Source organism: Chiroxiphia lanceolata, chromosome 20 (genome assembly GCF_009829145.1).
Source record: "Chiroxiphia lanceolata isolate bChiLan1 chromosome 20, bChiLan1.pri, whole genome shotgun sequence".
NCBI lineage: Eukaryota > Metazoa > Chordata > Aves > Passeriformes > Pipridae > Chiroxiphia > Chiroxiphia lanceolata.
The window spans coordinates 9111116-9124958 of NC_045656.1; the positions used below are offsets into that span (position 1 = coordinate 9111116).

General features: G+C 40.2%; 1 protein-coding gene across 2 annotated transcripts in view; it reads left to right on the plus strand.

The window, feature by feature from the left end:
• BRIP1 (BRCA1 interacting protein C-terminal helicase 1) overlaps positions 1-13843 on the plus strand; it is a 96329-nt gene that overhangs the window by 48904 nt on the left and 33582 nt on the right. For both annotated transcript variants that reach the window (XM_032707695.1, XM_032707696.1), the window contains exons 21-25: positions 11-832; positions 3127-3200; positions 3717-3795; positions 5293-5514; positions 6813-6970. In XM_032707695.1, coding sequence (XP_032563586.1) covers positions 11-832; positions 3127-3200; positions 3717-3795; positions 5293-5514; positions 6813-6970 — 1355 coding nt within the window. The remainder of the gene's footprint in view (positions 1-10; positions 833-3126; positions 3201-3716; positions 3796-5292; positions 5515-6812; positions 6971-13843) is intronic.

Sequence of the window (13843 nt, forward strand, 5' to 3'; positions counted from 1 at the left end):
TTTTTCACAGGTGGCCAGAAAGTTGGTGTAGAGGGTCATTCTCACCCTGTGAAACAAAGAAGAAAGCGTATGGACTCCACACCCAAAGTGCCAACAACTAAACCAGAGACATTAAACACGAATGGTTGGACTAATGGTGATATTGTGAGGGAGAATTGCTGCTTTAAACCACTGACTTCAACACCTCTGCCTGTGGCCAAGAGCTGCAGGGCCACAGCTAATGGCAGACGAGAGGGTGTGAATGGGCCCAGTGAACTTAGTGATAGTTTAAATCAATGCCAATCATCGTTAACTGCAGAGCATAAACCAAGTGGACCAGAATCATGTTTGGAAACAACTCATTTTTCAATTAAAAATACCGAGGCTCCAGTTGCTGAAGAGCTCCAGCTTCCAGCTGAGCCCTGCAGAGAGTGTCCCACAGCAGGAGGGAGGGCTGAGCTTTCCACCTTGAATGTGTGTGCAGAGGATGAGGAGGAGGATGAGAGTATTTACTTCAGCCCAGAGCTCTATGATGATGGTGCAGAACCAGAGGAACAGGAAATCCAAGCCCTGCTCCCAGTCCCTCGGGCAGACGGGAATCAGGTGGAACGTGGAAACCCCCCTGTGTCTGAGGAACCTTTTGCCATGGACGCCTCAGAAACACAAAATGTGACTGAGAAGGGCCAGGCTGGTGGCAGGAGCCCGAGTTCCAGAGTGATGCAGAGTGAGAGGAGTGAGGATAGTGCAGTTCAGGACGTGGAGGTGGCTGGGGCAGCAGGAGCAGAGCAGGGAGCAGCTCCAGGGATGGACAGCAGCAAACGGAGAGTCAGCCTGTCCAGAACACGAAATAAAGGTGTGTCCTCTTTTCCCTTGAGCAACAGCAGCCCCTGGGCACGGTGTCTGTGGGAATCCCAGTGAGCAGCTGTTCAAATGTTGCCTCACCCCAGAGCAGTGGTGGTTTTCTCCTGCTCATCTCACCTGAGCTGCTCCCAGACTTGGTTTCTTATTACACTTTTTTTGGTTTTTCACTGTGAAACTTATGGAACTTGCAGTTTTCTAGAGATGCAGTTAAGGTTCCTCATCCTGCCTGCGTGGTAAAGGACAACATGTCTGGAAATTCTAAATCCAAGCCCAAGTGGGATCTTACTTCTTGTTATTGGCTGAGGAGGTTTGTCCACTACAGATTTAATTCACCATTAAATACCATAAAATAATAGTGTTTTTCCTCAGAAAGCCAAACACCCATATCATCAAATTACAGTTTCCTACATTTGTTAGGGCTTTTTTTTTTTTTAATTAAATTTATAGAACAGCATCTTTGCAGATCAGGTCATATGATAGATTGAGCCTGGACACCAAAATAGGTGTATTCTTCAGTACTTTGTTTCCCTCATTATGTCAAAATGTCTGAACGTTTTGCTATTTGATGATGATGAGAGGCTTCTTCAGAGATCTGTATTTATTTGATATGAAAATTGCTGTTTGTTTAAATTTTTCTCCTGTGAGATCTCGTTTCTTTTGATCAGGCTCTGGATGTGTTCACATGAAAACACGTTCTCATTTGTATGCCCTACAAACACATTTTATATGCAATATAGAACAATGTGAATTTGTACATAAAGGTCTTTAAGTCTTCCTCGGTCTGTTTTTTTTTTTTTAATTATTTTAAACTTTTCTTTCATTTATTGCAATCAAAGCAGCCAGGCTTTTTCTGTAATAAAACATATCGTGCCTCACTTTTCAAGGAAAGATTGTTCATTTCCATCACACATTAACATGAAGATGCAACATTTTTGCAGTCTTAACATTGGTTCATATTTTTTTTTTTTGTCTGAGAGCAGAAATTAAATTATTAACTGGTTGTTTTCCATAGAAGTTCATCTAAATAACATCCATCTTTGCAGAGCTGTGAACTTCTCATATCAACAGGATTTAAATTGTATCCTTTGTTTACGCAGAAAATGCTTCTTTTTAAAATGAGATACTTGTTTGCAGGAATGGCAAGAACCCCGTTGGATTTCTTTAACCACATGATCTGGCAGTATAAGGCCTCTGGTTACATTCTTGCTGTATTGATGCCTCCTAAGGATCATGTTTTCCTGGCTTAGCTTTCCTGGGTTTCACTGAATCCTTGGATGCTGATGGGTTTGAAGTACTGAGAGGGCAGAAGCTCCAGCGCTGGCAGCAGTTCAAACATCTGACACATCTCCAGATAAATACACTTAATTTCGAGTTCAGTGCTGATTAAGTGGCTGGGCTGGAGCTGTCCCACATCCCCCACCAACTGCTGGGGCAGGTGGTTGCAGCCACACTCCAAGAATTCATGGATTTGATCCTCAGGAGTCTTTAAAGCTCAGTTTTCTTAAACCAAATCTTCTGTCCCAAAGCACTTTTCACATTCGTGTGTGTCTCACTAGTTAACAGAAATCACTTAAGCTCTGGGCCTGTCTGCTCAGCCCAGGGCCCTTTGCCTCTTCTTTGTCTTCCAGAAGATTTGTCTGTCTTTAAATCCTTAACATTAAAAGAAAAAAAAAGGAAAATCCATCTCCCTTTTCTTATCTGGAGCAGATTGTTCCTTTCTTGATCTCGTGTTGCATCTTACTTGATTAGAAATCCTTTAAGACAAGACCTGTTGTGTGTCAGATACTTCACAATAATTTATAAATACATTTTATAGCAAATTTCTCCTTAACTGTTATTTTTTAAAATATGAAATATCAGCATTTGTCCTACTAGATGCTAAATTTTCTTGACAAATTTCTATCCACAAAAAAACTCAAATCCTGGGACAACTGATGGACAATAATCCATTATATTACTGCTGGGTTTGAGGGGTAATGGGTGGACTCTCTCTTTTGTCGTAAAAACTGTAAATTCACTCCTAATTTGTCTTTATATCTAATAACTAATGTGTTAGTGGTAAGAATGTCCTTTATAGTTAATATATTTGTGGTGATTCCCAGAATTAAAGGCTGCCCAGCCTGCAAAGAGAAGGGAAGTCAATGTACCAACTTTCCTGGAATTATTTATTTGAACTGCTCAAATCTATAAAAAATGATTGAAAATTCCTCTCATGCTCTGATATCATAGCGAGGTACAATCTCTGCTGCCTAAAATAATAATAATAAAATCTTGGATTTATTTAAGGATTGAAAATTCAGAGGAAATGCAGGAGAAGAAAAACTCCAGTTAGGAAAAGTGGCTCCAGCTGGGACAGAAAGGTACCCCCAGAGATGGGATAAAGGACCTGCTCCAAGGAGCTGCTGTTCAATGTGAAGGTGCAGGGGAGATAAAAATGATTTATTATATCATATCTGAAGTGAAATAATACAGGTGAAGCAGTTTCTTCATGAGCTGCCTGGTTTGCTGTAGGTCTCTATTCACACACTCAATAGATACCTTTGTTTCTCCTGGGAAGCACAAGGGCACCTCTCATCCTATGCAAAATTCCAAACAAATTGATAGCCTGGAGCGTTACAGACTTATAAAACACCTCATATTTTGTATGACAGTGTTTCTATTTAGTGAGGTGAAGCATTTTGAGCAGGGTGTGTATTTTAATTATTATCTTGTTTAAATGATTGATTCAAATAGATTCCTTTGAGTATTTCAAGTAGTGTATTTCTGTGAAGCAGTTTTGACATATTCAATTGTATTTATATTGAACTGCTTCCATCTTGAGTGGTTACTGTACCCAAACTAGTATTTACATGCATTTGTGTATTTTTCCTTGTTAGAAGGAAACACACAACCAGCCCTGCAAGAAAGGACTTTATTGCATTGTCTGTGGAGCTGAAATACTGCCAAAAGCAGAGGGTAAGATCCAGGGAACAGTCAAGTGTTTCAGGTTTGGAATGATGGGATTTTTACTTCCACAGTTTTGGATACTGGAGGGAATATTTTAGAATAACTGGATAAATGCACATTAGAAATGCACTGAAGACCTGCAGAAAGTCTTTTTTTGGGGGGGGGAGAAAGAGGGAGTGGTCACAAGAACAACTATTTAAAGAAGTTACTTTTTCTGGCTCATTTTTGTTGCCTGGTTCGGTGGTGCTGCCACACTGACCTGTCTGGAATGACAGAGGGCATCTCTTAATATTTAAGATTTAACTGAAGGCAGCTCCTCCTGACATTATGGGAGGCTGAAAGAGATGATTTGTAACAGAGTGGCCCATTCACTGGGGCTGTTCCTTCTCAGGATTAGGTGTTAATTTGCTACTAGTTGCTGTGAGAAGCTTGGTAATATCTTGGCACAGTAACTCTGGGAATATACTACATATTTTCATGAAACTGTCCAAAGTCTTACTGCAAAGCCATGTGATTACACTGGGTAACCTGCCTTGTGTTAATTTTGGTCTTCAGTCCTTGGTTGACATGAAATGGGGATTAGATTCCTTTGGAAATGGTGTCTTTGTGAGGCACTTTAATTTGGGAAGGTCTAAAGGCTGGTAATGGTAATAACAACTCTGCTACTTTTTAAAACGAGCTCCAGCTTCAGGTTCCTGGGTCACGTGTGGTAATGACCTAATTACAACATGTTCTCCTGGGTTACATGCAGGAACAATTAGATGGAGATGCTTAATACACTTAAACAAGGTATAAAAGAGAATTTAGTGAGGATTTAACTGGGTTTGGGTTTTACAAATGTGAGGGTAAGAAGAAAATTTCCTTTTGTGTGCCTTGTCAGTACATCTCAGGCCCTTGACAGAAAGCCAGTGCTGCATTTTTAGGAGGTGTTAGACATGATATGGAAGTTGTGCATTGATGCCCTTGTGTGATCTCATCAGTGGACTGTCATTCATTTCCTTAATGTGAATTTATCAGCTCTGTCTCTGCAGTTTGGGGTGGAATCTGTGAAGCACAATCACTGTTCTGAATCCCCGAGGTCCATGAATGCCCACAGTTACCAGGGTGTCCCTTGTCAGGGAGAAGTTTTATGTTGTTTAAACTGAACCTCAGATGAATCTGAATCCTCAGTTGATTGAGGAAAGCTAAAAAAAATAAAATCTGAAAATGAAAAAATAATGGCTTTATTCAAAGTCGATTCAAACTCACCGGTCGATTTGGGAGTAATAACAAGGGGAAAATTATCTGTTGCAAAGTAAATTTTGGACACATTAAAAAATTTTAAAGAAGGCCTCCTTCCAAGGTCCATTTACAGCAATAGAAGTCTTTTCAGTGCCTGCAGTGGGTATTGGACCAGGGCCTAAATTCCCATCTTGTAAATGTGGAAAGTTTGCAGCGTGGTGGAACAGTGCTGTATTCAAAGCCATGTGTGCACAGAGCTCTTACACCCCACTTTTTAAATTACAGGAATTTTGAGAAAAGCTTGCTACAGTACTAGTGAAGTGCAAACAATCTGGAAACTCTTCAGAAATACCAATGTAAGAAGTAAAGGATCCATTAGGAGTTGTATGTGTAAGGTAGATGCCACTGCAGAAGATGATAGTGTGATGTTGGTCATCTCAGATGCTGCAAGTCTGAGTTGTCTGAAGGAAACTTTGAAGGTTTATCAGATGCCAGTGAAAAGTGAAGGTAAATCTTTCTGATTCCTGATAAATACCAGCTAACATTTGTCAAGTCCTTCAGTACCTCTTTGAAGAGATATTTAGTTTAACAATAATTTGTTTGGTGGTTGAGTCTCCATTGTTCCTGAACTTCCACACCTTTCCTTTGCTCCTATTAAATTTCTGTGAGTTGGAAGGAAATCCAATCTCCAACAATTCTTTACTGGATGTGAACAAAATGCCCTTTCTCCTTCAAGGATATCCTTCCTTTTCACAGCTTTTTAAAAGGAACATTTTGCTTCTAAAACAAGTGATTTTTTTTTTTTTGTCTTAAATGAAAATACCGAATCTCTCAAGATTCTGGTGTTTTTGAGTCCTTTTGCCAAGGATTGTGAACGTTTCTGAAACCCCAGGAAATACTTGAAATGAACATAGAAGTGATCCTGCCATGCTGATAGATGTTAGTGACAACTGTAACCCAGGTCTTTGATCTGAGATAAATGAGAATGATTGTTTTAAGCTTAGGAGAAGAACTTTGGCTATTTTATGGGGTAAGGAAGCTGAGTCTTACTCTCCAAGGCACAATATTTGGCTAGAAAGCCAATAAACATGACAGAGAAACATGTGAGTCAGTGGGTTTTGTCAGGAGACTGGAAATACAGAAGTTTCAACTTCTGACAGTGGTACTTGGCCAAGAAAGTAAATTATATATCGTTGTTTTCTCTGAACTGGGCCATTCACAATGCTGACACCCCTCCCCTTTGACCTTTTGGGAAGCTGATGGTGAGATTTTTCTCCCTTGAGAGGCTCAAAGCTCTGTGGACTCAGCACATTTAACCAAACACTAAAGATCAGCAGCAGTTTTCCCTCCCCTCCCAAATTTCGGGGGTCCTTCCGCAGTGTTCTGGTGAAACAGAGGAGGATAATGAGACCAGAATCCTCCACACTTCTCATCACAAGTTAAAATGCCTGAATTGGGGTGTTCACCCCGTGGTTGGAGCAGAGGGGATGGGTTTGGTAGGAAATGGGATGTGGAACCCTTTGGTTCTCCAGGTGACAACAGGGAAGAACTTGCTTTAGTTCACATGTGACCACTTCTGTTGCCATCCAGTGTGGTTTGGATGGCACAGTCCATGATATGTGATTTTACCACAAGGGCTCCTTTCCAGGAGTTCCCAAATCCCCAGGGATTCCTGAGCATTCTTTGCCATCTCCTTCTCTGGCAAAACGAGAAGGTGACATTTTGAAATGTGAAGTGTGACTTTGATCTGTTTTCAAATCTCTCCTGATGCCCTCTGTAAAGCACTTTTTCTTTCTCTTTGAAAGACTTGCATGGCAGTTTATCTTTAAATGCTCTTTGGGATGAGAAGGAATGTTCTCTGACAAGTTACTTACAATGCAGGAGCTGTGTCACTCAGGCCAGTTCTCCATGTCCTTTGATAGGAGCTGAGGTCACTCATTTCACTAATAAAGTGCAGTCATGGGTAAGTCAAATCATTTTGTATATTAAAATGATTACTGAAAGATTTGTGTTAGAAATATTATAATACTGTTTCTGCATAAGGTAGAATGAACACTTTTTATCTGGACAAATTTTAAGTGATTCTCCTCGTTTCTCCCACAGAGATTTAAGTGAAGAGCTGAGTTCAGGTCACTCAATGTATTTGTAATTGTCTCTGCCTAATTTGGTTCAGTGTCTTGTGAAAAGAGGCAGGAAAATAGCAGCCATCCATGAAAAGGAAAACCAGAACAAATCACACTTGCACAACTCTGTAGACTTGAATTTTCAGACATGTAGTTTTTATGTTATTTTTGGCACTAAAAAAAAGAAGTCAATCAGCTCCTGATGGATGAATGTGGACAAGGTCTAAAGAGTCAACAGGAAGAAATTTATTTATGCATATTGTATTTCCAGCAGTGTTAGCAAACTAAATTCTCAGTAGAACACTTGGAAATGTAGATGAGAAAACTCTGTATTTTTATTGTACTCTCAGAGCACAGGGGGTGAGGCTCCATCCTGAGGGAGCTGTGCAGGTGAGTCCAGGACACCTTTGCATTTCCCTTCATTTATACTCTGCATATAAATAGAATTGAACTATTGGAGACTAAATCTTTGCTAAAAACTGTGATCTTTATGTTAAAGTCTGTGTTATTATGAACTGTCCACGCTCTTTGGAATGCAGTGTGATGGTGGCACAAAGGTTAAGAGACATTATTTGCCACAAATTTTGGCATTTCAAACATTACCCCTAAAATTTCATGGCGTTTTTAGCGTTCATTTTATATCAGAGATACTGAAATGTTGCACTGAGGGAATTTATACTGGCGGAACATGAAATAAAGGGTTCCCCTGAGGTATAATGAAAGCTGGGGGTTGAGGAAAGAAACTAATTTTTGGTTGGTTTCTTTTCTATTTTGTGCGTGGAAATACTGTTATTTATTTCTAAAGGCAGGATGAAGATGAATGATAGTAGCTTTAATTTTATCATCTCTTTGCTTTAAATCTGGTGTAACTGGGAATATATTCATGTAATTGGGAATATATTCATGTAATTGAAGACACACAGAACGAGTCAAAGGAGTTAAAAATGCTGATTTATTGCATGCTATCACATCCCAGAGCAAACACATCTGCATTAAAGGGAGGGAGCTGTGATTCAGGCAGCCTTAGCTCCCAGTTCTACACTCCTGAACACAAGATCCAATATATATGTGGAGATAAAATCAACATTCTGGTTTATGCTGCTGCCTCCCCTGTGTTAAACCACAGACAGTGTCAGGAGGTATCGTGTGTCATCTCAAATTACTTCCTGTCATGTGCTGTCTGTAAATCAAGTGCAGTTGGTTCTGGAAGGCAAGGAATTGTTCATTTGATGGAAATCACACTGCTGCAGCAAAGCAAGCTTCAAATAGAATCCCTGGGTTTTAATATCTCTTATTTACTTCTGGATTTGGGCATCTTTTAAAGAGGCAACACCACGCTCATGATTTAAATGTAAAGTGGGATTAACAAATTACATTCTGTACATTTTTTTTAACCTGCTTTTCCTGTCAATTATTTGTATTGAAAATCAGATTTTTAAATTGGCTGCTACGTTTCTCCCCATCCAATTGCATCATATGTTTCCCACTGACCTAGAAACCTCCATTAACTTACCCAGACCTTATGTGGAATCAGTGGCAGAGAAATTAATGGTACTTTTATATTCCTCAAAAGAATTTTATGTTCCTCTTTGCAGTTGTCTTTGTGAAATGGAATAGAAAACAGTGTTTTGGAATTAGAGGGAATATTCTGATAGCCTAAATGTAGGGGACTTGGGGTGCTTTAAGATGTAGCTCAGCTAATGGAATAAACTGTCTTTTATATCAGTGGCACATAAATTGATGTTATTTTTTATATTCCTTTAAATAATTTTGCATTCCCCTTTGCAGTTGTCTCTGTGAAATGCATTAGAAAACAGCACTTTGGAATTAGAGGAAATATTTTGCTGCCACAAACACAGGGGACTGAGGGTGCTTTAACTAATGGAATAAACTGCTTTCATATCAGTGGCATATAAATTAATGCTATTTAGTATATTCCTTAAAATAACCTAAATAATTTTACACTCCCATTTGCAGTTGTGTTTGTGAAATGCAGTAGAAGGTGGTACTTTGGAATTAGAGAAAATATTTTGATGCCATAAATGCAGGGGACTCGAGGTGCTTGAAGATCCAGCTCAGCTGATGTAACAAACTGCCTTTTGTACGAGTGACATATAAATTAACATTATTTTATATGTTCCTTACGGTAATTTTACACCCCTGTTTGCAGTTGTCTCTGTGAAATGGAACAGGAGACAGTACTTTGGAATTAAAGAGAATATTTTGATGCCATAAACACGGGGGCTTCGGGGTGCTTTAGATAATGTAATGAACTGCCTTTTATATCAGTGGCATATAAATCAGTGTTATTTTTTATATTGCACAAGGTAAGGTAAATAATTTTATATTCCTGTTTGCAGTTGTCTCTGTGAAATGGAATAGGAGACAGTACTTTGGAATTAAAGAGAATATTTTGATGCCATGAACACGGGGGCTTCAGGGTGCTTTAATAATGTAATAATGAACTACCTTTTATATCAGTGGCATACAATGTTATTTTTTTATATTGCATAAGATAAGGTAAATAATTTTATATTTCTGTTTGCAGTTGTCTTTGTGAACTGGCAGGCACCACTTTGGAATTAGAGGAAATATTTTGCTGCCACAGCCGCAGGGGCCTGGGGGTGCTTTAGCTAATGGAATAAACTGCCTTTCATATGCTAAAAGGTGAACCGAAACCAACAATTAAAATTTTAAACTTATTAAGGAGTTGTTGCCGATTAGACAGTCAGCTGGTGAGACAGTAGCTTTTATATAACAGGATATTGTTTTGTTCATCATGTTGCCACATTTGGCAAACTTTTTATCTTAATGCGCCTATGGGGAATTCCAGTCTGACCTCAATCTGGGTAAAGCCCCGGAGTGGCCGGAGCGGGGCGGGAGGTGCCAGGGCCCCGTCACAGACTGTATATTTGTTATTCCATGGTAATCAGATTCATCATCATTCTGTTTAATAAAGATTTCAGCTGCCACGCGAATGCATAATCGGCTATGTCTGAGTGCCCGTCTTTTGTCTCGGCCAGATTGCTAAAACTGTATTAAGCATCATTAGGCAAAAATGACGACCTTATTAATTATGTGTTTTCCAGCAGATTGGAGCTCATTATTATGCAAACACAGTACACAGAGCGGGCACCAGAAGTAGCTCATTAATGTTTCTTTCCCTTAGATTATTATTGTGAAGTGTGCATGAAATAATTGCTAATTATGTGCCTTAAATTGTACAGTGATTGTCTGGCGAGATGTTTTTCATATGGTTTAAGAGCACTGTAGAAGGCCATCAGAAGCTACAGGTTAACGGTGCTGAAGCAAGTAAACCAGAGGAAGGGAGTCACAAAACCTGCATTTTATCACACATTTTCCTGCCTGGAAGGAGTAATTAGGACAGGTCTGGATTGCTTTGTAGTTACCTCTCACTACGCTGCTTATTGTAAAAGAAATGACTCCCAGCTGGCAAATAATTTAATAGATCTGTCCGCCCATGAATAGATACAGGGGAGTTTGAACTGGGCACTTCTGGTAAAAAACCCCAGAGGTTGTGCAATGGTAAAGCTTGAGCTGGTGTGGATTCCTTATTTACACACCACCCAAATTCTGTGTGTGTCCAAACACTGCTCTTTCCCCCACGTTTCCCAGCTTTATTCCACGCTCTGTACAGACTCTTTATTCACTGTAATTCTCCTGAAAATTTGGGAGCACGGTGGAAATGACATGTTAGGATTTGGCATCCGTCTGCAGTTTGACAACTTGGTGCTAAGTGTGTAATTGGTTTAAGCTGGTGGTGCCTCCTCCTGATCCATGGCACGTCTCCTGTAATCTGTCTGCCACCGTAGCTGATAAGACTTGGCCGCAGCCGAAGTTTTTGCGGCGCTGGAAATAAAATCCTGATCCATTAAGGGTTTGCGTGGATTTAGCTTCATAATCTGGTTTAGAAATTGTGAGTGGTCAGATCTTGGATCTGAAGCTCTGTTGTCCGAAGGATGCCACGAAAAGCGTGGCATCAGCTCCAGTTTTCCTGAGGTTGCTTTTGTTGACAGTGGCTCTTGGTGAGGCAAAGTGTTTGTGACTGGCAATTATTTATTATATATGAGCGTGGAAACAGATACCTTGGAGGGTTAGGAGGATAATAACCTTCAGCTGACATTACTTACATTAAATAATTTGAGAGTCTGACTGCATTTGGTTGATGTTAAATAGTTGCTCGTGTCAGCTGATACCACCAGCTAAATGTGGAGGTGGCTTCGTACAGTTCAAGTTGAAATAAATGGAGCGTGCGAGCTATAAAACATTCTTTAAACATTTCACAGAGAATAGATCATTACTGAGCATTTATGAAGGACAGACCTATATTGCAGTTCCAAAAATCAAAATGGAATTGTTCTGCAGAGACCAAATTCTCTTTGCTGCAGTGTTCACTGCTGGGCACGGGGATGTTGACTTGATAAATCACTTGACTGATCTAAATTGAAAATAGTTGGTGTGGCATTGCAGAAATAAGTATTTCCTTGGATTATTTGAAATGGCAGGGAATATATTGCTGTGAACAGGCACAGCTGCACTACTCATGCAGAGGTTCTGGGAGCATGATGATTGTAATTTTTAATAAATGCTTTCTGAATTGTCAGTGATAATATTGCACACTGCTGTGTGTGCTTGTAATAGAATCCCAGGGCATATAAACTCCCTTTTATAACAGCACTCAAAGCATTGCAGCTAATTGTCAAATCAGGCTGCAAAGCACTTGTGTCCACAATGGTTTGACACTGAAATGTTCAGGTTTTTTTGACAATTTTCCCTTACAATCCATATTTCCTTGTCCCTGTGAAATGACATTTTCTGCTCTGTATATTTAATTAATGAATTTAAATCTAATCTGTGTTATTTCCAGTGTGTGATTATATTCCATATGAAAGTCCACCCCCCCACCACACCAACCCTTGAGCATGAGGCTAGTTAAGAATTTCCAGGGAATATGGGAACTCAGCTGAGTTTGTGTCAATGCATTAAATATTTTCCAGGAGTCAATGCACGCTGTCAGAAGGGAAAAGCTGGGGATGACCTTGGAAAAGGTTTTTCTTGTTGCTCCTTTCTGCTGGTGCCAGAATCAGTGGTCTCCCAGGAATTATCTGTCTGAATTGCTTTCCTTGTGCTTGACACTGAATGTGGGTATTTTCCCTTGGCCACAAGGTGTTCATTCCTGCTGTCTCCATGAGGAGATCCTTGCTGGGATCAGTGCTGCTTTCAGCTCTCCGGGAATATTGTTGTTTGCTGGAGGTACAGCCTTTTTAAAGAAGAAAAAATGAGTTTATAACCATGGGAAGAAGCTAAACAGTGTTTCAGTAAATGCCTCGATGGTCCCAGTGTTTGTCATTCCAGAATCTTCCATGTGTTTATCATCATCCCCCTGCTTACACTGTTCTTTGGTAAGGCTGGAAGCTCTAGGTGTCAGGGACTGAAGATTTTATTCTTTATTTGATTCCTGGAGATCTATATTTAAGTGAAACTAAATCCTGTTTAGCGAGGAATGCACATCAACCTCTGAGTGCTGCCTTGCAGTTACTGGGGCTTTTGATGTCTTGTTTTTAAGATGGGAATTTTTGATGTCTTGTTTTTAAGACAGGAATTTTTGATGTCTTGTTTTTAAGATACAAGTTTTCCTTCTCTTGAATTGTAGTACCAGATACCTAAAAGTTTTCCTCTACAAATGCATGTTTACACAGTCACTGACAAGAAGGGGCAACTCTTGAGCAGCTACCAACTAGTTAAGGAGGGTATTGCCCCATAGACCCGGGACAGGAACGAAGCCAACCCCAAAATCATCAAATCCGTTATTTCGTTCTGATATTCACATGATAGTCCTCACTCAATCTGTAACATTTAACAGTTTAATTGTCATTAATCATGGATGTCTCCATGCCTGTGAGGTGTCCTCAGGAGGGTGGATGGATGTACCAGTTTTCCGTGGGTTGGCGCAGCCGTGTTGGTCTCCCCTGGCAGACCAGAGTGGCAGGAGGTGTCAGACACAACTCAAAAAGCTGCTCAGCAGAGGTGCAGCCCAGACAAGAGGGACAGTGCTTGGAGGCAAGCCAGTAAATGTAATAACTTCTTATCTTTCTCACCTGGAAGTTTATCTTTCCTCCCTTTGTCTGGGTCAGACACAAGTTGTGTGGCTTCCCCTGAGGACTGCAGGTGAATCTGCAGCATCTGATACAACGGGATGGTCTTGTTGGTGAGGAGGGTTTTTATCACTGGTGCTGCCAGATTATTGCCATGTAGATGTGGTGTTGGGTCCATGATCTCCTGCCTCTCTCCCTCCAGGACTGCACTCCCTCCAGCATGGACTGCTCTGGGAAGAAGGCACGTGTGGAAGCAGCTCTGGCCATGGGGGCTGCTGCAAAATGTCTTCTGAGCAAACCTGTGTCAGCACAGAAGGAAACGCTTGGGGGTCATCAGCTAATTATTTTTTAAATTCAAGGCTGGACTGCCAAAGCCACTTTATGTAGTCCTTTTTTTTTAATACATAAATAGCATACATGAAATACTGATTCATCTCCTCCCTCCCTGCTCATGCTGGCATTCTGAAGTTAGATGTCAGCCTTATTTGAATTCCACTATATTGAATTTGCTTTAAAATACGTATTATTTCTTTGAATATTTTTTAGAGATATAAATACAGGAAGCAAAATTAGTTTTAGGCTTGCCCAACATATATT